We start from the raw sequence: 25,336 nt of genomic DNA, 5'->3' as shown, positions 1-25,336 counted from the left end.
TTTGGCGAGGCCACAACGGTCCCGCCAAGCATACGGATGTGTCTGGACCGCCGCACCACTGCCAGGGAATGGCGGTTCCCTGGAGGTGTCGGTGGTCCCAGGCTGTCACCATCCACTAGGGTTCGCCACTCCCATACGAGTCTGGTGGTCTAAGGATCGCCAGACTTGAAATCGGCGCCATAGTGTGCTCTATATTTCACTTTGTGTGTTTATATAAATGCTATTTTTTCATAAAAACGAGTATAAGTCTAGACCAGTGATACTCAATGTACAGTCTGGGGCTGCATGCGGCCCACCTGACCTTTACATGCAGCCCTCCTGACCTTTACATGCGGCCCCCGGTTGAAAAGTAGCACTGGGCTGCTGTTTAATTTACAAAGTACATCTGTGCCCGATTGAGGCCGGGCTGGGCCCACTTCCTTCGTTTCAGTAAGAACACATAACCTAACTCACAGAAGAACTTTTGCTCCTCGAGTATTGAACTCCCTGTATCTTGGATATTGCCAAAATTGGAAACAGTAATAATATACGCTATATATGTGAAAATAGCCTTGATAAAGCCCCGGCGCAATTCACCAAGAGGGGGCGAAACACATGTATCGGCTGTCCATGTTCTACTAAAAAACAATAAAGATGTTACACTGCAACCTGAAATAGTTTTGTCCTCTGTATGACGACTTGAAAGAGCGGATATTAATCCTGACAAGCATATTTGTGATCCCTCATGGAGTACACACTCTCCACTTTTCAGACAATGCCAATAGTGAACTATAAGGCAAGTCAGTTATTATGTGCACCCTCTGGCTAGCCTGGGTTGCTATTCTACATGGACATTATAGTTTATAAACCAAACACAAGAGAAGGTTTTTTACAGGGCACTTCCTGAGGTCATGTATTTTATGGTTCCCCTATATGTGCGGATTAAGATAAAGGAAGCCAAGTAAAAAAAAAAAATGCCTAGGATTACACCATTTTTTTCCAGTGGGGGCGTCGAGATTGATTCTAGGGCAATTAAACCACTAGATGTGCATAGGTCGCTTTCCCTATGCACCCCTCACACCTACCCTGCACCTGACCGTCACCCTGCTGGCATCAATGCGGCCCTCAGACACATCATAGACCAAACTTTCTGGCCCTGGGAAAATGTTTGCGAGTACCCATGGTCTAGACATTCAGTTATCGTGGATGCTGAATGTAAGTTGAGTTGTGAGCCTCTGTTCACCATACACCTACCTCCTACCCAAGAAGCACTGGACTACTCGACTCGCTCTACCACTGAAAGTCTGGTTTCTTGAGTACAGTAACACTCGCAGATTGCAACATTAATTATCATTTCCTACCTGGGAGGCAAGATAGCATTCAAAATCTCTTCTGGCTGCTTGCTTGTGTCAACAGGAGGGGACTTTGGCTTGGTTGGAGGCGGGACAGGACCAGTTACAACCGGCGGCTGAGGACTAACTTTCAAAGGGCGTGACTGAAAAGAAAATGTATAATAGTATCATGAAAAACTGTAAATGTTTAAAGACTACTGTTTGGCTCAGAAACATACAGGGCCCCAATGTCATTATGGAAAGGACTGTGCAATTATTCCACATGATCAAATAGTGCCCAATACAAAACGAAAAAAAACATATTAGCTGTTTGTAAAATCCACTTAATTAGTTTTTCACTGGTGCTAAAATCATCTGCACTGAGGAATATGATGATGCCATTAATCTCAGTTACAGAAGACGATAACACTATCCCACTGATAAACATACTCTGTCAGATTTATATTGTGCATTAGCATGTATGTTATATTCCATGCTGGTTTGTTCATGAGATGCAAAGTATAAATCGAAGTATGTGGCCATACCTAGAAGCTAAGTGGGTTAAATGTGTACAGTGAAACAGAATCACAATATGGAAGATTGGTGTTTATGGCTTCAATTACTTTCTTCGTCAACTGATTCTGGAATGGAATCTGTGAAACAAAAAGTTCTCTCAAGTCAGTCGAACTGCAGTGTTGTAATAATAAAGAAAATGACTGTTGCACAGTAGTAATCAATGAGTGGAAGTGTGTTATAGCCTTATAGCCCGCCGTAGAGGGCTATACCAGCCATTAAAGGCCCTCTCTAGCGTTAAAGGCCCCGAGCCGAAGGCGAAGGCCTTTAACAAGGGAGAGGGACTTTAATAGCGGTATAGCCCATCTACGAAGGGCTATAAGGCTATTAGAACATTCTGTCACTAGAGGACAGAATGTTCTAACAAAACAACAAAGCCTTTTGGGAGTGTGAGGGGATTGGAATCCCCTCAGGCTGCCTGAACCCTTTGTTCACAGCCAGAGCTGTGAACAAAGAAACATTGGAATGTTGGAGCTCCAGGCTTATACCAGCCATTATAAGCCCAGAGCACTCAATTGCTTTCAATGGAGCTCCCAACATTCCAATGTTCTAATATACATTTGTTTCAAATAGTGCTTTTTTTTGGCCACATTTATTTTCACTGGCATGGCAAAAAATGTATATATTTTTGTATTGACTCACCCTAATGTGACAGATGCAATTACAAATGTCATAAATAATCTTACAGATGAGATTATATGTCACATTATCATAAACAACATAAATTATTACAATAAGTATATATCATTATTTTGAGTATATGTGGAAATGTAAATATGTTAGGGCTTTCAAGTGTGTTCTTCAGTTTTGGTTTATAACCATAATTGGAGAGAGAGCGAGAGGGAGAGAGAGAAAGAGAGAGAGAGAGAGAGAGAGAGTTCAGAGTAGAATACGATTCTGAAGTTCTTCAGTTGTGGAATGAAATGAGTCTATGTTCAAGGGATCAGGTGAATGGCAATTGGTCTATGGCCTCTCTTCTAAAAGACATGACCTCGATTTTGGCTGTAGTGACGCATATGTGTACTGACCAAAATGAAGTATTTTATTTATATTTATCATGATAAAATGCATGATCCGTTCCCTTTACATGAAGCGGATACTGAGCAGCAACCTAACCCGTAACCAAGGATTGCCGAAACGTGTTGGGGGATTATCTGTTGTCAGTGTCGAAATAAATGCGCAGTTACAACTACTGAGTGGCGGTACTGTGGTGCTTTGGCCAGTGAATTTTTACTGTGCTGGGATTGTAGATATTGGATGCAATATATATATATATATATATATATATATATATATATATATATATATATATATATATATATAAAAATAAAAAATAAAACACAGAGGCCCGTTTCTGGAAGCATGGCACTCTGCTTCCAGAAACGGGCCTCTGTGTTTTTTCCTGTCTTGACGACGATTGATGGGCTGCTCCATGCCTGTTGTTGTAAAGAGGCCGCTGGAGCGTGATCAAGCCACATCGGCGAAACGCGTCGCACTTTTTCTGCTGCCATTAAAACATTTTGCAACGAACTCCGGGTGTCCTGGCTTTCTTCAAGACTTTGGAGGGAATTGGTGTATATTACAGGCCTGTCGGTGGCCTAACCGGGACCGCGCCGTGACAGCCCCACATGCACATACCGGCACTGGAGGAGAGAGAAAAATATATATATATATATATATATATCCAAGCTACAGACATCCCAGGAACATTGATCCATCAAGAAAGTAGCACACGCAGGGGGTAGTTCCACAAAAGGTTTATTGCGGGAACTTAACAGCAACGACGCGTTTCGCCTTAGGGCTTTGTCAAATTGTGCAGAGAGCCGAGGCGCCCGTCTGCTTAAAAGGACGTCATTCAATGTAAACAAAAGCAAAGTAGGACTGTGAAAAGATTTCATACATGGCCGCCATCTTAAGACGATATGATATAAGAGCCATAAATGCAACAATGTTAAATAACATAATCGAGTTAGCATAGCGAAGTTATAATTGTACATACGATAACAATTGTGTTAAAATGTAGAATACAAAACTCAATGTGAGCAACCACAGTCGGAACAATGCGATGAGAACTGATCGAGCCCATGATGGGCATTGCAATTATTATAAAAAATGGAGTGTGGAAACAATAACATTTGGTATACAGAAGATCGTATTGTAGAGTAGTAGGATCTAAGCGGGAATACCGCCACATGTATGTACCCAATGCATACAACAATTAAAGTGCGTTGTGCATGTATAGAGAGCTCAAATGCTCAAAGTTCAATAAAAGTGACCACACTCAAACAATATCTTGCCCAGGATGGGCACAATGAAAATATCAGCTTCAAATTAGACATAAATTCATCAGAATGACGTCAATGCATATAAAATTCAATGTTCATACTAGCTAATCATGATATCATCATTACATGGACGGATAGAACAGGGAAAAGACTCAGGGTACAGTCAAATTATGGATATCACAGTAAGCCGGTGCCTTACTCATCAGCCCAAATGTACTGATAATTCTTCATGCATGTTAAGGCCATTAGGATGTTTACTCTGTAGGTCAATTATGTACCTAGATTCAAGCCTTCTCACTTTTAGAAGACGGTCACCCCCTCTGATACTTGCCGGTACACTATCGAGGCAGACATAAGATAACAGATCCCTATTACTTTTATGCATTCTATCGAAATGCCTAGCAACAGCATAGGCTTCATCCTTCTTGGCAATGGCGCGCATATGCTCTAAAATTCTAAGCTTCACTGCGTTGGTGGTACTGCCGATATAATTCAAGCCACAAGGGCATGTGAGGCAGTAAATAGCATAGGGCGTGGAACATGTCAAGAATTTCATGATCCTTTTAGAAGTTGCAAGGCCGGGTATCTTATAAGTAAGCGTCCGCTTACTGTATTTGCAGGCCTTGCAACGGCCACAAGGGTAGAAACCACTGAGTACAGGCAATTGAGGGGTCCTTTCTGGGGCAGAGTAATGGCTGGAGACTAAATGGTCCCTGAGTGATCTGGCCTTTCTGAAGGTGACAAGGGGATTAGGGGGCAAGTCCGACTTGATGGTATTATCAGACAGTAAGATGTTCCAGTTCTTTTTTAATATTTTCTTGACTTGCCCAGCATTATGAGAGAAAGTGGCGATGAGACGGAAAGTTCCGTTGTTAGATTTAGCAGTCTTGTTAGATTTAAGCAGCTCATTTCTTCTCATCTTTTTAGCTCTCTCATAGGCCCGTGTTAATACACTGTCACTATAACCCCTTATTCTAAATCTCTGCATGCTGGCATCGGCCGCTTTCTGAAAGTCACCATCGTTAGAGTTGTTTCTTCTTAACCTTAATAGTTCTCCATAAGGGATACTATCTATTAATTGGCGAGGGTGACTACTAGTGGCAAAGAACGTGGAATTACCTGCCGTCTATTTTCTGAATAGTTTAGTCTGCATTTTACCATCCTTGTCAATATATACTGTAAGATCTAAGTAATTTACTGAGGTCTTGCTGATGTGCCCAGAAAATTTAAGGTTCACCTCATTATCATTTAGAGCTTCCACAAAAGTACTGGCTGTTTCTATAGGGCTTTCTAAAATAATGAAAAGTTCGTCGATATAACGATACCACCCTATAATCCGGCTGTCCCATTCTTGATATTTGTTACTCCAGGCCACCTGCTCCTCCCACCAACCTACGAAAAGATTCGTAAAGCTGGGGGCGGAGCAGGCACCCATCGCAACTCCAGACATCTGCTTATACAGCTGCTTGCCGAATAAAAATATGTTGTTGTTCAAACTGAACACCATAAATTCCATTAACATTTTGTTATACTCATAAAAACGTACTGGACGTTTTTCCAAAAAACTAGCCATGGCTTTAAGACCATCACCATGAACTATACACGTGTATAGACTGGTGATGTCAAGCACCATCATACAGTATGTATCTTTCCAGATGACTTCATCAATGCAGTTCAAAAAGTGCTTCGTGTCTCTTAGATAAGATTTCAAAGACATAACCAAGGGTGAAAGAAACGAGTCCACATAAATGGAAAGATTTTCTGTAAGACTTCCATTGGAGGCTACAATGGGCCTACTCGGAGGATTCAATAAGTCTTTATGAACTTTGGGGAGGTAGTAAAAAGTGGGGATCACAGGACTCAAACAACGCAAAAATAGATATTCATCAGTACTTAACATGTTGGCATTGTACCACTTTAATATCATATTGTGGTACTCAATCACGCTCTGATTGTACACTCTTTCGCTCACAGTCATATAAGTGTTGATATCTCCCAACAGGCGTAAAGCCTCCGTCTCATATTGGGCAGCAGTGAGTAGAACGATGTTACCCCCCTTGTCAGAGGGCTTACATACCAGGCATGAATCTTCGCACAAAGTTTTCAATGCTATCTGCTGTTGTTTGGTAAAGTTGTCTTTACACAGTACATATTTTCTCGTGTTTCTTAGTCTGGCGAGGTCCCTCACGACCACATCAGAGAAAGTATCAATGGCATCCAAGCCCATCATTGGCATGAATGTAGAAGCCGGTTTAAAGTCACTGGCCACCCCTTTTTGTTGCACATCCCAGTTTTCAAGTATTTGGGTGTTGGTTACCTCACCATCACCTCCTATGTTAACTTCTTGATGTAGGCCTTCTATTGCTCTAAGGCCCCCCAGATCTCCACACCTAAGTTCTGTACCTCCAGTATCTTTACTTGCCATGGTGTTATCACAATGTGGTTTGAGTTTGAAAAATGTGTGTAATTTAAGTTTTCTGGTGAATTTGAAAACGTCAATTCTTGTCTGCGCAAATTCAAAATTTCTGCGCGGACAAAATGATAAACCCAATTTGAGTGTCAAATTTTCTTAATTCGTTAACACCTTATTTGTCAAATTGATGATGGTAAGATTATCAGTGATATCTTGGTCCAGTCTCAGTTCTTCTTTTTGTAGAAGTTTTTCCTGCTGCGAGTAACCGGTGGGGAACCTAGTGGATTTCTTCCCACAGCCCCCCCGTCGCGTCTTCCGCTTGCCACTTGATTGTCCGGAGGCTTTCCCCTGCCTCCCTCTAATTGTTGGTTGCGCATGACTTTGTACTCTACGTGAAAAGAAGATGCATCTTCACTGCCGTTCTCGCTGATAACATCATCAGCATTCGCATCAGATTCCGATGTTGCCGGTTCGGCAGTTGCTGGCCCACTTGTCTTTTTTCTCTTTTTTCTCAATTGCCTCCTAGTGTTCTCATACTTTTTGGCAAAAGTCAGCACTCTTCCCATTTGATAATCATTTTCATCCCTTTCAAATTTTTCTTCTTTTCGCGGTTTAATTTTTTGTTTGTATTTCTTTAGACGTTTTTTAATCTGTTCTCATTTTTCTCCCAGGGTCACCTGGTCTTCCTCCTTTGATAATTCATCCTCGAGTTCTTTGATCTGTACCAAAGCCTTGTCCCTGTCACTCCAGGCAAAGCGTACTAGTATTTGTAAACTCCCTTTACATGATGCTGCCGTGTGTTCTGCCCATGCATCCAGCAGCTTAGGATCGGGGTTCTCGTACGCTGGGATGGTATATATCCTCAAGCCTCTGGGGACGCGGTCGACATCAATATAATTTTGTAATGATGTTGCCTCCCACCATTTTCTAATCTCTCGTTCATACAAACGTTCCAATGAGACCAGTTTGGTTTGTAGAGACATGCTGCCCCCATTTGCTTGGCTAGTACCTGCCTTTTGTGTACCATCCGATTTTTTCTTATTCTTGAACATTCCTTGTTCGGCTTCTCTTCTCTCTGCCTCGCAAAACATGTTGAGACGGTAGTGCAGCCGCAACTACCTCCAATAGTACGCTGTATTCCCCCTTCGCTCTGAGTTAAATGCCCACAACAAAATCTTGAACAAACTTGATAAGTCTTTAATGCGCTCACCGCGCCTTACCCGGACAAATAGAACTGCCTTTTACAGATGTTGTGACTGGTTACGTCAATAACTCCGGGTGTGCGGCGATGCGTGATTCTTCAGGGCAAACTCGGTGCAGCTGGTAAATAATCCAAGAGCTTCCAAACACCAGCCGGCTGCACACGTGAGCGGGTGCACACACAACGGGGGTGTACCCGTTTACTTAATCCAAGCTACAGACATCCCAGGAACATTGGTCCATCAAGAAAGTAGCACACGCAGGGGGTAGTTCCACAAAAGGTTTATTGCGGGAACTTAACAGCAACGACGCGTTTCGCCTTAGGGCTTTGTCAAATTGTGCAGAGAGCCGAGTCGCCCGTCTGCTTAAAAGGACGTCATTCAATGTAAACAAAAGCAAAGTAGGACTGTGAAAAGATCTCATACATGGCCGCTATCTTAAGACGATATGATATAAGAGCCATAAATGCAACAATGTTAAATAACATAATCGAGTTTGCATAGCGAAGTTATAATTGTACATACGATAACAATTGTGTTAAAATGTAGAATACAAAACTCAATGTGAGCAACCACAGTCGGAACAATGCGATGAGAACTGATCGATTCCCACTTAGATCCTACTACTCTACAATACGATCTTCTCTATACCAAATGTTATTGTTTCCACACTCCATTTTTTATAATAATTGCAATGCCCATCATGGGCTCGATCAGTTCTCATCGCATTGTTCCGACTGTGGTTGCTCACATTGAGTTTTGTATTCTACATTTTAACACAATTGTTATCGTATGTACAATTATAACTTCGCTATGCAAACTCGATTATGTTATTTAACATTGTTGCATTTATGGCTCTTATATCATATCGTCTTAAGATGGCGGCCATGTATGAGATCTTTTCACAGTCCTACTTTGCTTTTGTTTACATTGAATGACGTCCTTTTAAGCAGACGGGCGCCTCGGCTCTCTGCACAATTTGACAAAGCCCTAAGGCGAAACGCGTCGTTGCTGTTAAGTTCCCGCAATAAACCTTTTGTGGAACTACCCCCTGCGTGTGCTACTTTCTTGATGGATCAATGTTCCTCGGATGTCTGTAGCTTGGATTAAGTAAACGGGTACACCCCCGTTGTGTGTGCACCCGCTCACGTGTGCAGCCGGCTGGTGTTTGGAAGCTCTTGGATTATTTACCAGCTGCACCGAGTTTGCCCTGAAGAATCACGCATCGCCGCACACCCGAAGTTATTGCCGTAACCAGTCACAACATCTGTAAAAGGCAGTTCTATTTGTCCGGGTAAGGCTTCGGTGGGCGCATTAAAGACTTATCAAGTTTGTTCAAGATTTTGTTGTGGGCATTTAACTCAGAGCGAAGGGGGAATACAGCGTACTATTGGAGGTAGTTGCGGCTGCACTACCGTCTCAACATGTTTTGCGAGGCAGAGAGAAGAGAAGCCGAACAAGGAATGTTCAAGAATAAGAAAAAATCGGATGGTACACAAAAGGCAAGTACTAGCCGAGCATATGGGGGCAGCATGTCTCTACAAACCAAACTGGTCTCATTGGAACGTTTGTATGAACGAGAGATTAGAAAATGGTGGGAGGCAACATCATTACAAAATTATATTGATGTCGACCGCGTCCCCAGAGGCTTGAGGATATATACCATCCCAGCGTACGAGAACCCCGATCCTAAGCTGCTGGATGCATGGGCAGAACACACGGCAGCATCATGTAAAGGGAGTTTACAAATACTAGTACGCTTTGCCTGGAGTGACAGGGACAAGGCTTTGGTACAGATCAAAGAATTTGAGGATGAATTATCAAAGGAGGAAGACCAGGTGACCCTGGGAGAAAAACGAGAACAGATTAAAAAACGTCTAAAGAAATACGAACAAAAAATTAAACAGTGAAAAGAAGAAAAATTTGAAAGGGATGACAATGATTATCAAATGGGAAGAGTGCTGACTTTTGCCAAAAAGTATGAGAACACTAGGAGGCAATTGAGAGAAAAGAGAAAAAAGACAAGTGGGCCAGCAACTGCCGAACCGGCAACATCGGAATCTGATGCAAATGCTGATGATGTTATCAGCGTGAACGCCAGTGAAGATGCATCTTCTTTTCACGTAGAGTACAAAGTCATGCGCAACCAACAATTAGAGGGAGGCAGGGGAAAGCCTCCGGACAATCAAGTGGCAAGAGGAAGACGCAGCGGGGGGCTGTGGGAAGAAATCCACTAGGTTCCCCACCGGTTACTCGCAGCAGGAAAAACTTCTACAAAAAGAAGAACTGAGACTGGACCAAGATACCACTGATAATCTTACCATCATCAATTTGACAAATAAGGTGTTAACGAATGAAGAAAATTCGACACTCAAATTGGGTTTATCCTTTTGTCCGCGCAGAAATTTTGAATTTGCGCAGACAAGAATTGACGTTTTCAAATTCACCAGAAAACTTAAATTACACAAATTTTTCAAACTCAAACCACATTGTGATAACACCATGGCAAGTAAAGATACTGGAGGTACAGAACTTAGGTGTGGAGATCTGGGGGGCCTTAGAGCAATAGAAGGCCTACATCAAGAAGTTAACATAGGAGGTGATGGTGAGGTAACCAACACCCAAATACTTGAAAACTGGGATGTGCAACAAAAAGGGGGGGCCAGTGACTTTAAACCGGCTTCTACATTCATGCCAATGATGGGCTTGGATGCCATTGATACTTTCTCTGATGCGGTCGTGAGGGACCTCGCCAGACTAAGAAACACGAGAAAATATGTACCGTGTAAAGACAACTTTACCAAACAACAGCAGATAGCATTGAAAACTTTGTGCGAAGATTCATGCCTGGTATGTAAGCCCTCTGACAAGGGGGGTAACATCGTTCTACTCACAGCTGCCCAATATGAGACGGAGGCTTTACGCCTGTTGGGAGATATCAACACTTATATGACTGTGAGCGAAAGAGTGTATAATCAGAGCGTGATTGAGTACCACGATATGATATTAAAGTGGTACAATGCCAACATGTTAAGTACTGATGAATATCTATTTTTGCGTTGTTTGAGTCCTGTGATCCCCACTTTTTACTACCTCCCCAAAGTTCATAAAGACTTATTGAATCCTCCGGGTAGGCCAATTGTAGCCTCCAATGGAAGTCTTACAGAAAATCTTTCCATTTATGTGGACTCGTTTCTTTCACCCTTGGTTATGTCTTTGAAATCTTATCTAAGAGACACAAAGCACTTTTTGAACTGCATTGATGAAGTCATCTGGAAAGATACATACTGTATGATGGTGCTTGACATCACCAGTCTATACACGTGTATAGTTCATGGTGATGGTCTTAAAGCCATGGCTAGTTTTTTGGAAAAACGTCCAATACGTTTTTATGAGCATAACAAAATGTTAATGGAATTTATGATGTTCAGTTTGAACAACAACATATTTTTATTCGGCAAGCAGCTGTATAAGCAGATGTCCGGAGTTGCGATGGGTGCCTGCTCCGCCCCCAGCTTTGCGAATCTTTTCGTAGGTTGGTGGGAGGAGCAGGTGGCCTGGAGTAACAAATATCAAGAATGGGACAGCCGGATTATAGGGTGGTATCGTTATATCGACGACCTTTTCATTATTTTAGAAAGCCCTATAGAAACAGCCAGTACTTTTGTGGAAGCTCTAAATGATAATGAGGTGAGCCTTAAATTTTCTGGGCACATCAGCAAGACCTCGGTAAATTACTTAGATCTTACAGTATATATTGACAAGGATGGTAAAATGCAGACTAAACTATTCAGAAAAGAGACGGCAGGTAATTCCACGCTCTTTGCCACTAGTAGTCACCCTCGCCAATTAATAGATAGTATCCCTTATGGAGAACTATTAAGGTTAAGAAGAAACAACTCTAACGATGGTGACTTTCAGAAAGCTGCCGATGCCAGCATGCAGAGATTTAGAATAAGGGGTTATAGTGACAGTGTATTAACACGGGCCTATGAGAGAGCTAAAAAGATGAGAAGAAATGAGCTGCTTAAATCTAACAAGACTGCTAAATCTAACAACGGAACTTTCCGTCTCATCACCACTTTCTCTCATAATGCTGGGCAAGTCAAGAAAATATTAAAAAAGAACTGGAATATCTTACTGTCTGATAATACCATCAAGTCGGACTTGCCCCCTAATCCCCTTGTCACCTTCAGAGAGGCCAGATCACTCAGGGACCATTTAGTCTCCAGCCATTACTCTGCCCCAGAAAGGACCCCTCAATTGCCTGAACTCAGTCGTTTCTACCCTTGTGGCCGTTGTAAGGCCTGCAAATACAGTAAGCGGACGCTTACTTATAAGATACCTGGCCTTGCAACTTCTAAAAGGATCATGAAATTCTTGACATGTTCCACGCCCTATGCTATTTACTGCCTCACATGCCCTTGTGGCTTGAATTATATTGGCAGTACCACCAACGCAGTGAAGCTTAGAATTTTAGAGCATATGCGCGCCATTGCCAAGAAGGATGAAGCCTATCCTGTAGCTAGCCATTTCGATAGAATGCATAAAAGTAACAGGGATCTGTTATCTTATGTCTGCCTCGATAGTGTACCGGCAAGTATCAGAGGGGGTGACCGTCTTCTAAAACTGAGAAGGCTTGAATCTAGGTACATAATTGACCTACAGAGTAAACATCCTAATGGCCTTAACATGCATGAAGAATTATCAGTACATTTGGGCTGATGAGTAAGGCACCGGCTTACTGTGATATCCATAATTTGACTGTACCCTGAGTCTTTTCCCTGTTCTATCCGTCCATGTAATGATGATATCATGATTAGCTAGTATGAATATTGAATTTTATATGCATTGACGTCATTCTGATGAATTTATGTCTAATTTGAAGCTGATATTTTCATTGTGCCCATCCTGGGCAAGATATTGTTTGAGTGTGGTCACTTTTATTGAACTTTGAGCATTTGAGCTCTCTATACATGCACAACGCACTTTAATTGTTGTATGCATTGGGTACATACATGTGGCGGTATTCCCGCTTAGATCCTACTACTCTACAATACGATCTTCTGTATACCAAATGTTATTGTTTCCACACTCCATTTTTTATAATAATTGCAATGCCCATCATGGGCTCGATCAGTTCTCATCGCATTGTTCCGACTGTGGTTGCTCACATTGAGTTTTGTATTCTACATTTTAACACAATTGTTATCGTATGTACAATTATAACGTCGCTATGCAAACTCGATTATGTTATTTAACATTGTTGCATTTATGGCTCTTATATCATATCGTCTTAAGATGGCGGCCATGTACGAGATCTTTTCACAGTCCTACTTTGCTTTTGTTTACATTGAATGACGTCCTTTTAAGCAGACGGGCGCCTCGGCTCTCTGCACAATTTGACAAAGCCCTAAGGCGAAACGCGTCGTTGCTGTTAAGTTCCCGCAATAAACCTTTTGTGGAACTACCCCCTGCGTGTGCTACTTTCTTGATGGATCAATGTTCCTGGGATGTCTGTAGCTTGGATTAAGTAAACGGGTACACCCCCGTTGTGTGTGCACCCGCTCACGTGTGCAGCCGGCTGGTGTTTGGAAGCTCTTATATATATATATATATATATATATATATATATATATATATATATATATATATATATATATCCAACAACACTGCTGCTAGAGCGATCCTCAGCCTGACAACGCTGGCGCTGTCGGTGGCAGCAGCTGCCACACTAATATAGAACCTGCTTCCCATCCACCTCCATTAGCTGGACACAGAAAACGGCACACCAGGAAAATCCAGCACAAAACCTTTATTGAGCCCTTAAGGAACAAGGACGACACATGTTTTGGCGTTTGCCTTTATCAATTTGATAATGGCAAACGCCGAAACGCGTAGTCCTTGTTCCTTAAGTGCACAATAAAGGTTTTGTGCTGGATTTTCCTGGTGTGCCGTTTTCTGTGTCCAGCTAAATATATATATGATAAACATACCCAAAGATCAAAAATGAACCCTCCAGTCATAGGGATGGGGATACTTTAGGCACCAGGGGGGCTTCAAAACTCTAGTCCCCATCAATGGCGTAGCACAAGCCCCGACGGTGCGGGGGACCCCCAAGCTTCCATGGGCCCCTCTCTGCACAATACTCTAGCTGGAGAGCTCCGGATGGGGCCTCTCCACATGCCTTGCTGGGGGGCCCCATCAAGTTTTGGTAATGCCAGTGTTCCCCATTCTGGGGATGGAGTATTGACTTGATACCAGAGTTAGGCCACACAAGGTGGGGCAAAAAGACTGATGCACCTATTCTAGGATGGGAGCACGGCATCATGCTGGGCTCCCACCCCAAAAGAGAGGCATACCCTCAATCTACCTGGGGTAGATACCCCTGAGGTACAGGAAACACCCCTGGACACCATAGGAATAATATTCCCAAAAAATAAAAAAAGAGGTCAGATGAGACTCACCTACATCACCCCTTGCCCCTATTCCAGAATCGGCACAGCTGTGTTTCTGGCCACCCCCTGCCACAGACTGTGGGTAAGCACCTTCCGACCCTTTTCCTATAAGCAAAATAAAAACTCCCTAGTGTCTAGCGGGCATTCGGGGATGGGCAGAAAGACTTTGGTAGATGGGGAGAGTACTAGCCCATTGCCCCCCAATAATAGTTGCCAGTGTCTAGTAGGTGGATCCCTGCCTGGGTATCGCTCACCACTAGGGACAGGGGAGATTCTTCACTTTCAAATGATAGCTTCACCATCTTAATTGGTGCTAGAGAGGCTGAGATGTGCCCCGAGGACTGATGCAGTGTAAGTGATGTAAGCCAATTGTCTTATTTAATTTTTATTTTCATTGAAATTACCTTAGCGCGCCATGCATGCAGATGGTCATTACAACTTTTTATTTGTATTACATCAGCCTGCTGGGGAACTACTAAAGCCCAAAGTGAAACTAATAAAAAGAAAAAAGAAAACCCTCTCCAAGCACCAGTGGGATGTCGATTTAAATGCATGCTCTTTAGTTTTGAGACAATTTGGGTGGCCAAGTGAGACTAAAAAATTGGACTCCGTTTGTAAAAAAAACCTCAAGACTGGTATAAAAACACACTAGAGCAGGGGTCTTCAAACTGTGGGGCGCGACCCCCAGGGGGGCCGTGGAGCGATGCAAAGGGGGTCGCGCCTTCACAGTTTCACTTCTGCCCTGGCCTCCAGGGCTTCAGCCCCCCTCCTCCCCATCCTGTGTCTCAGCTCGCGCTCCTGGGGCCTCGGCTGGGCAGTGTCTGGAGTCTTATCTCCGGCCATAGTTTTTCACAGGTCTTTAAAGACCATTAGCATATTTACATGCCTTTGTTAACTAATTACCAAAGCTTAGTTTTTATATGGTTCCAGTACCCCCTGAGCCCCCACTCTGCCTATTCCTTACATTTGTATTTTTACACTTACTGCTGTGGTGTGAGAATTCGTTTAATGAAAAGAAATATAAAGTTGGGCTGCCACAAGAAACATGCCTGCTATGTGTTGTTTAAAGATCCTGCAGAGACCTGCTCAACACTAAATTGAGTTATAAATAAAAAAGTATGTATTAATTAGTTATGTGACTTTTCTGTCTTTATTCTCTTTAATTATTAGTCATGGATCATTGAGGCTTCCCTAGAACACAATTAAAAGTGCTTTCTATGTATAATTGCTGTTCTAAGTATTCACAGATAAGTGCAAAAAATACAGCTGTAGGTGACTGCTTATTTCTGGGCCATCAAAATAATGAGCTGGTAACCCTAATCATTAGTCTGGACGTTTGTTGCAGGATCAGCACATTATTTATTTCCTCCACCCTCGAAACCTGATTAATGCCATTATAGCAATAGTTTAACTTATATCTGAAACCCTACGCTTCAAGTTTCTGGGAATGCACCCTGTTTTCAGACTACTCACTTCTCATTCTCGCCTTCACTTTCACGTTCACCCTGCACTCCCAACGATCACTATGCACTCACAGCGATCACCATGCACTCCCAGCGATCACCATGCACTCCCAGCGATCACCATGCACTCACAGCGATCACCATGCACTCACACTGATCACCATGCACTCACACTGATCACCATGCACTCACACTGATCACCATGCACTCACACCATTCACCCCCTCACCCTGCACTCAGTGATCACAATGCACTCAGTGATCACAATGCACTCACACTGATCACCATGCACTCACACTGATTACCACGCACTCACACTGATCACCATGCACTCACACTGATCACCATGCACTCACACTGATCACCATGCACTCACAACATTCACCCGCTCACCCTGCTCTCACAGTGATCACTCTGCCCTAAAGATTTGCTTGCATTGTTCACTCTGTACCTCACCCTGCAGTCACACGAGCACACTTCTCACCCTGCACTCACGTGACACTTCACTCACCTGTCCCCCCTTACTGCTCAATCTGTAGCTCACTCAAACAAGGCCATCACTAACCATGCACTAATTCGTCCCACTCTGCACTTACAGCCGAACTCAAATTCATATGGTCACCTCACTCACCCTGCAGTCACTCCTTTTACCCTACTCTCACACTGTTGCATTGCTCACCGTGCAGTCACATGGGCACTTGTGTCACCCACACAGTGCAGAAGGTTAAAGTGCCTGGTACAAAGAAGATGTACCATGCACATCACAGAACTGAGTGAGAGTAAACTATGAGTAGCGCTATAAAAAAATTAAATGTTAGTCAGACAGGTGCTATAGAGAGATGAGGTGTATTGTTTGTGAGTGGTAGTGAGGGAATTCATGGAGAAGGTGGAAAGACTGTTGCACCGTGCGCGACCAGTGCTTGGACAAGCCCTGGCTGGGAGTGTTAACCCCCCCCCCTAAGTTCGGGTCTGTGGATCCCCTGCTTCTGCCTATTATTTATATTTGTAGTGCGCTACTGTTACCAAAAGGAGTCCTGGGGCTAATAACCATCAGCCTGCAATGTGAGAGAGGGATCCGGGGCTGGGAGAGGAGAGAAGAGAGGGATGGAAGGAAGGGGGTGAGAGGAAAGGGGCATGGGTAAACTGCTTAACTCTGAACAAGACCGCCACGGTTTGAATGCACCCTTGCTGCTCCCGGCCATGGCCAGGTGGGCTTCTAATGTGGCAGCGTGTATTCCCGTGGATTGGGAGGCCCTTCACAGAGGTTGACTAGAAATCTTTCTGATGTTAATTGCTGTATTTTGGTTATAAACTGGTACTGATGGGGTGAAATCTTTCCTCAGTATTACTGTGTTTAAAAAAATTCTAAATAATAAAGCAATGCTACCCCAGAATACGCAGCATCACAGAACATTATTTACATTTTCTACTCACACAATTTAGTCAAGCCTGTCGCATAATTTGGTCCTCACCTTCCTCATAACCTAGAGGTTTAGAAATTTTTGTCAGGAGGGGTCCTTACGCTTGAAAATGTTGACAGGGGGGTCTCGACATCCAAAAGTTTGAAGACCTCTGCACTAGAGTGTATAGGTTCATTCTTTATTGAACTGTGCAACTGATAAACTACTATTTTGATGTATTCGAATAATATATATGTGTAGTGTTAATTTAATATAAATATTCATGGGAACCAAAGAATTGTCACTTTTCTACTTGATGGATTGTCACGTTTATATCTTTGTTTGTTCAGTAAAGGCTATACAGCTCACAGAACTTTTGGGTTATGTAATCAACTGTTTATGATACAAGAAATGGTTATTGAATGAAAAAATGAGTTCTCAAAATAGCAAGGTTATAAATAAACAAGACCAAGGAAATTTAATTCCTTGACCAAAGGAACAACTAACTTTTCTAAAATCATTACTGGCCACGGTATTTTGTTGATATTTTTTCCAAGTGTGGTCTAAGCTTGGCTGGAATAACAGACCCAACCGTGTAGTTTAAAAGACTTAAGCTTGACTCAAGATTATGCTAAAGAAAGACCTCTGACAGTAACGCCCCATCCATTAAAATGTACAGTGCACCAGCCAAGATAAGTAACCCCCTGGATGCCCTCCCCTCGAAAGGGGGGGGCAAGTCAATGCTAATACTAGTACTCTGCTAAGGCCTGAAGTACCAACAATCACCACTGCAGGAAGTGAAATACCAAAAGACAACAACTCAACTCTTGTCTGCAATGATGGCTCCATTTCGTTAGGAGGCATGAAGCACTCTGTGGCAAAAGAAGAACTCTCTGGCAAAGCTGAAAATTTAACACCATACTGAAAACACGGCTCAGGAGGAAGATAGCTTGAAAGATAGCCTGAAAGGTATTACAAATATGATGGTCACAGTGACAAACCAAAATCCAATACAACCTTCAACAGTTTCGCCTGCAAAAATGTCTTCAACGCACAATGATCTACGACCAGGGGATTACACCCATAGGCCCTCTGGGTGTAGCAGACCTAAGTGTGAATACACACATCTTAGTTTCAAATGCAAATTTCAATTCAAACCTGGATGTTTCCTCAGCCCACAATTCATGTGCCAGCATCCTACGAGAAAATAAGATGTTACTTTAACCGGATCACGCCTCAAGAGTACTGCATGAACTATTAAACAGGGGTCATATAGTGAAGCTTTTAAAGAGCCATGCACCAGTATTGCACTTAACTAGTGCAAATATATAAATTATTGAGTTTCTGCCTCCTCGATACACACAACTAAATTACCCTACACTAAGAATATGGTCTTCGGCTGACCAGGCCCACCAAATGTGTTACGAAAAATAATCTTAAAGGAACGATTAGGGCATACAACTAACAAGATTTCCATTAAAAGCATACCCAGTACAGCTTGGAGAGGAATTCATGGAAGACAAAAACAAAAGCCTTCCCAAATGAAGTGCACAATCCTTAGAAATGCAATAGACAGCTTTAATCTCTCTAGAACCCCTGCATCAAGTCACCAAGACACCGCATGGAAGCAAATTATAACCAACCAGTATAGCAGCAACTGGGAAATTGACTACTGGCTAAACAAACAGCTAACTCCGCCGGTTTAAAGGTGTCTTTGTGGAACATGAAAGCTCTTCATAACATAGCTAGTGATGCAGAATTGATTCCTTATAGGCAACAATTCAATATAATAATCCTGCAGGAAACGTGGAGCATGATATCAATACCACTGATTGGGCACTTCGCTTACCAAACTGCAGCACAAACAACGAAGTGAAAGGGCAGGCCCAAATTTGGATGTTAAAACAAAATAAATTGTCCTTCAAGAAACCTGGATCTTTGCTGTCTTACTTGTTAATTGGGCTTGTGAACTCAAAGAACCGTTCATAGTAATGAACATCTACACCCATCCATGTTATCATGTAAAACAAGAGATCATACCGCAAATGTAAACAATAATAACAGATCAATGGCATGCTGGAGCTCACATGCACCTAACATGCGGTTTTAATTCGAACCCTTTACATAACAGCCTTTTTTGTGAACGTATCTAGGACCCTAATTAAATATTCCCGATTTATGCCCTCATGTGGTTATAACAAATCATATCCTTATAAAGGCATAAGAATCATATCCATATTTAGTCATAGCCAATGCAGTCCAAATACGGCAAGGCTACTTCCTTAGACTCCTAGAAAGTACAACGAGTTCTTTCAACAAACCAAACCTCCAGCAACCTGGGAATTCCCCATGCTTTTGTTTTGATTTGTCCTAGAACTCCTGCGAGCACTAAAAGAACGGCCAGTTCTTAGTGACATCTTTTATTGACGTCTTATGTCCAACCTTACGTCAAACACGGCACATTCCAGGTATAAATAAACCAGTTTGCCTTAAGCAACACACAGTGGTTTGGAGCAGAGAGAAAGACGCTGTCTTTTTCTCCTGCCGAGAAAATCTAGCTCCAGTGTTTCCAGTCACCCTTGCGGGTTACTGGGAGATCGAGTCCTGAGAGCGAGATACAAGACCTCCTTCATTCTAAAACCAAGGTATGGAGCTGATTAGATCCTTAGAGAATTCTTGAGTCAGATTCTTGGCAAAACTAACTTAACTTAAAAACTCCTTTACTCCTTCCCACGTACTAGGCTTAGGTTAGGTACACTGGGGTAGGCGTATTTAGAAACATCAGTTGAGTACGTTTAGTCAACTTTTATCATTGTATGTAATTGTATATATTTTATACATTTTAAGTAACATATGTCTCAGAAACCATATCAATGCTTTTACAGTATTATTTCATAATACTCCTTTTACTGTACGCACTTTACTTTATGACAAGTATTGCAATTATAGCAATTCACTTCTCTTGCATGAGAAAGAAGACTGCTCAATAAATAACACCTTTTATTGAAAACGTCCGTCTCTCTATTTCTCTGCACTCTGTTGAAACTAAGTATGCACGATTGACTGAGTGAAATAGCTATCTATTGTTTTCACACAACTCTGGAGATAAACTCCTTATTCTGGGGGAGCAAAGTTGTCATGTTTATGCGGTTGTCAGAAGCTAATCCCTTCTTGTCTAATCAGGGAAGTTAACTCCTCCCTGTTCATTCGAGAAAGTTTCTAGTGACCTCTGAGCTAGCTAGCAAACCTAATTAAGTCTAACATATTCAATAGAGACCTAGTCGACCTCAGTCCTACGTCTAAACTATTATTTATGTTATTCCAATGCGCAGAGCCTATTGGGAAAATAGGAACTACACTACACCTTGAAGATGATCTGGTGCTTTTTCATGACAAACTTTGGAATATATCCCATCAAACTGAATCACCTCATAAAAGGCACAACCACCTTGGAGAGCAGTTTATGGGTATATGTTAATGTGCGGGTATTCGATCAGTGAACGGAAAGACAAGAGAGGACCAGTCACCGGCGACCATGCATACTTCTTCTAAATCCGACTCCATCCCAGACTATACTTTTATGACCCTTGCCCGGCTTAGATATTTGGAGTCATGTAGATGTCTGTACAGAAAGTGATCGCAACCCACAGATCCTGCAGTTATACAACAAAAGTCCCATACAGGTTAAAAGTCTAGACACAGACACAGTATCAGCAAACATAAACTTAATGAGGTTAATTTTGGAACAGAGTATCAGCGAAGGAGATGAAGGGGCATTGCCACCTGGTAATGGAATCTTTTGTCAAAATGGAACTGGGCCCTTCCAAGACATGTCAAATGGGAACCAAGAAATGAATTGACGAGTTCTCCTCAAAAACACAAAGAGCCCACGTCCTGATGCCAAATAGAATGCCATGTTTCAAGCTTTCTCCATCTATAAGGACCATAAAAAAGAGCTCTACAAACAGCTTTGAACTTTTAGACAAAATCTGACAGAGGCCGGTCTCACGCATAAAACTTGCAGCCTTACGGAACACATATAAAAAAGAATTATCGGCTGCTAGACTTGAAGAGCATAATTTCTGGGCGTGCCTGCTTTACGCCAGTAAGTTAGGAAGCGTCAAAAAATTCTGGGAGATGGTAAACAAATGGCTCAGGTTGCCCCGTGGTCAACAACACAAACATTGCTATGCATCAATGGGTTGCCTATGTCAGCACATCCCATCGTGCTCATACAATAGCACAAACGACACTCAATGAGAACAAAATGGGAAAATGGGAAGCAGGAACCAGATTCTCACAAATAATGCCCCGGTTACTTACCGGTAATCTTCATTACTCCGAGTCCATGTCTTCCTCGCCACAGTAATTACACATGAGCCTCCGGCTCCACACAGAACTCCAAGTATAAAATAAAAAAACGCTCTAGTCTCCCTCCCCCTCCTCTAAGATGGCCCTCAGTGGCTTCAGCCAATCCCATAAAGGGATACAGAAATACCAACACGACGGAAGAACCAAGCCGCAGACATGAAGCCACCAACAGGGCCGGGAGGGAAGGGAAACTATACTGTGGCGAGGAAGACATGGACTCAGAGTAATGAAGATTACCGGTAAGTAACCGGGGCATTACCTCCTCGTCCTATCTTCCTCGCCACAGTAATTACTCATGAGCCGATACCAAAGCAATCAGCTTCATGCAAGGAAAACACTCCACAGAAATCATGCAGAGAAACATATTTTAATCACAAGAGGTACAAATATTCCACAGAAACATACACCTCAAGGAATCCCAGCCGACAGTACAGAAGAGGCAAAGGAAACAGAACACCCACTCCCAATCCGAAGTCGATAATGGGACCTGAAATTATGCGGGGACGACCAAGTGGCAGCCCGGCAAACATCCTCCATGGACACCCCCTTAAAAGCGGCCCATGAGACAGAAACAGATCCGGTGGACCGACCCTGAACAGTAAGAGGGGGCAGATCAGAAACAGAACCATAAGCCAACAGTATGGCCTCCCTAATCCAACAACTGACAGTGGACAGGGAGGGCTTCAGGCCCTGACGAGACAAACCAAAATTGACAAACAAATTGTCAACTTTACAAAAGGAAGAAGTGCGTGATAAATAAACCAACAATGCACGACGCACATCCAACAGGCGGAGAAGGCAATCCTCAGCCGAGGAAGGATCAGGACAAAGAATCGGAAGAACCACTTCAGCAGAACGGTGAAAATAAGAATCCACCCCAGGAATAAACGTAGGATGAGGGCGCAAGACTACACGATCAGACAAAATGACCAAAAATGGAGCAGACCGCAGGAAGGCACCCAGCTCACCAATACGCCTGGCAGATGCAATAGCCACAAGAAACACCACTTTGAGTGTCAATAACTTCAGGCCCACCGACTCCAAAGGCTCGAAAGGAGCTGACTGCAAGGAACGCAATACCAGAGTAAGGTCCCAAGGAGGAGAACAGAAGACAAGACAGGACGGGGACGTGGCAAAGAAAGCGACTTAAAAAGCTGAGCCACCAAAGGAGAAATTTGAACCAAAGGCAGGACATGAAATGCCCGAATGGCGGCCCATTGAGCCCTGAGAGTGGAAATGGCCAAACCCAAAAGGAAACCATCAAGTAAAAAATCCAGAATCCGAGCAGGGTCCAAAGAAGCCAACGACAGCCTGAGACATACACATCAAGAGGCAAAGTTATCCCAATGCTTAGCGTAGGACTTAAGAGTAGAAGGCCTCCGAGATTGCTGAATGACGCCAGCAACCGCAAAGAACAACCAGCACACAACAGCGATCCCCTCTCAAGAGCCAGGCCCGCAGAGCCAGGGACCGGAGAATAGGCAGAGGCAGAAGAGGACCCAACAGAGGATAAGGCACGAACTGTAACGTCCAGCCCGGAGATACAGCCAATTCCAGCAATAGGGGATACCAAGGACGACGGCACCACCCCGGAGCAACCAGAAGGACAAACGACCCCTCCCTCTTGCTCTCCCGCAATACCTTCGGAATCAGGGGAACAGGAGGAAAGGCATACAACAGGCCCCTCGGTCAAAGGAACGACAGAGCGACCCCACTCCAAGCATCCAGACAAGGCATAAACGTGTAAAAACAGCGGAATGCGGCAGAGGTACGGGAAGCAAAGAGGTCTACAATCGGAGACCCAAACATCCACCGCAACCATCTGAACATCAAGGATGGCAGGGACAAAGACCCCATGGATGGAAACACACGGCTCAGACAATCCGTTACAAAGCACTCCCGACCAGTCAGAAAAAGCTCAGACAGGGACGCCAGGCACATCTCCGCCCAACAACAAACCGACGGCCGAGGCAACTGAGGGAACATGACAGTCCGTCCCGACCCACACACGGTGACCCTGCGGAGATCCGAAAAGGTCAACAGACCCAACAGGAAGGACCTAGACTCTTGTAGTCGGAAGAACAAGACAACACCGCCTGAGGCCAAACCCCCGATTCATAGAAACCCCCAGAGAAGTACCCTACCTCAGCAGGCCGGAATCGGCAGTGATAACCTGTGAGGGAACAACCAGAAACGGTCAGCCCCTGGACAGACGACATTCGGCCAACCAGGACCACCCGAACCCCCGGGGACACAGGGAACAAAACACTCATATCTAGGGAACAGGGGTTCCAAATGCAACAAAAGTGCGGGACACCCACAGATATATGTGAAGGCGAGCCCATGGCATGGTCAACAAAGATGCAGACATCAGACCCCGAACCCGCAATAACAGGCTCACAGGATGAGAAGGCATCGACAACAGGGACCGCACAACAGACACCAGGGACAGAATCCGAGCAGGGGTCAGGAACACCATCCCCAACCGAGTCCCGAACAGAGCCCCAACGAAAGTCGACACCAGCGCCGGAACCAGGGAGGATATTGAAACAATCACCAGGAACCCGTGAGGCACCAGTCCAAGGCACACCTACCGGACATGCAACTCCGCCTCCGAAGAGAAGAAGCAGAGATCGAAATATTGGCGATAAAGGGAAAAACACCAATGCCCTGCCCTTGCAAATGGCTAATAAGAGGAGCCAGAACCATAGTAAAAATCCTGGGCGAAGGTACCCGGAACCGAAAGTGACAACCCAGGATGCAGAAACAGAGAAACCTCTGAGAATCCGGGTGAACAGGCACATGCAGATAAGCATCCCTCAAGGCCATGGAGGCCAGGAAATCCCCATGAGATATCAGAGGGAGGAGCACCTGGAGGGAAACAAAAAACGAATGTCAAACAACGAACGAGAGAATGCACCCATTACAGATCCATCACAGGTCTGAGATCCCATGTGCGTCTTGACACCAGAAAGAGGATGGAACAAACCCCCAACCCCAATTGATCGTCAGGCAAGGGAACGACGGCCCCCTACAGAACAAGGAACTCGACACCTCCCAAAAGAGCCACTCGCATCAAAGCGTTTCTGGAACAAGGAGTGGACATGAAACCGTCTGAGGGAGCCAGGGAAAATCCAAGATGAACACCTCCTGGCACCACCTGTAGCACCCACTGATCTGACACAGACCAGCGCCAAGATACCACAAAGAAAGTGACGCGACCCCTAACCGGAACCACACCAGTAGAGAACCAGCCAGGACTTGGAAGCGGGAGCGGAGGATGAGGATGAGGAAGCACCCCTGAACCGGGAGCAACCAAAAGAAGGCGCACCCCGGACACGCCCCCTCCCACGAAAGAAGACAGAAGACCCCGCCGCAGAAGCTGCCACCTCCAAGTAATCAAAGAGACATCAGAAATTAGGCGAACCTGCAGCTCCAACATAGCCAGAGTAGAAGAGACATCGTCCCCCTGGCCCAACAATTCAGCCAAAGACTGAAAACCCCTAATCAAGGAAAGCAGCGCGCAAGGGGAATAGGCCACAGCCCGGATATAAAATCCAGCAGCTGCAAAAGTGTGACAAATCGCCCCATCCCCCATACGAACCACAGGATCCGCAGGAGAGGAAGCCTCAGAAACAACAGCCCCCTGAGAGGACATACAGGCCAACAATGAATCAACCCCAACCGAGGACGTGAAAATATCAGCAAAGTCCAACAGAGGATAGCGTCTTCAAAAAAAACGCGCACCCCGGACACGCCCCCTCCCACGAAAGGGCCGACCAGCACGACCCCACCCGGGAGGACCAAAAGCCCTCCGAGAACAAACGGAACGGAATTGACCAGCCCATTCAGGAGCAAGGACTG

The 25,336-nt window shown here is 44.0% G+C and overlaps 1 protein-coding gene across 1 annotated transcript in view; it reads right to left on the bottom strand.

Annotated features, from left to right (window-relative positions):
• The window catches only part of DNALI1 (dynein axonemal light intermediate chain 1), a 232,748-nt gene that overhangs the window by 174,935 nt on the left and 32,477 nt on the right, over window positions 1–25,336 (bottom strand). The window contains exon 2 of the mRNA XM_086958738.1: window positions 1,341–1,474. Within this exon, the coding sequence (XP_086814864.1) occupies window positions 1,341–1,474 (134 nt within the window). The remainder of the gene's footprint in view (window positions 1–1,340; window positions 1,475–25,336) is intronic.

Source organism: Lissotriton vulgaris, chromosome 2_1 (assembly GCF_964263255.1).
Source record: "Lissotriton vulgaris chromosome 2_1, aLisVul1.2, whole genome shotgun sequence".
NCBI lineage: Eukaryota > Metazoa > Chordata > Amphibia > Caudata > Salamandridae > Lissotriton > Lissotriton vulgaris.
The sequence above is the reverse complement of the archived record's forward strand: the minus strand, read 5'-3'. Positions and strand labels throughout refer to the sequence as shown.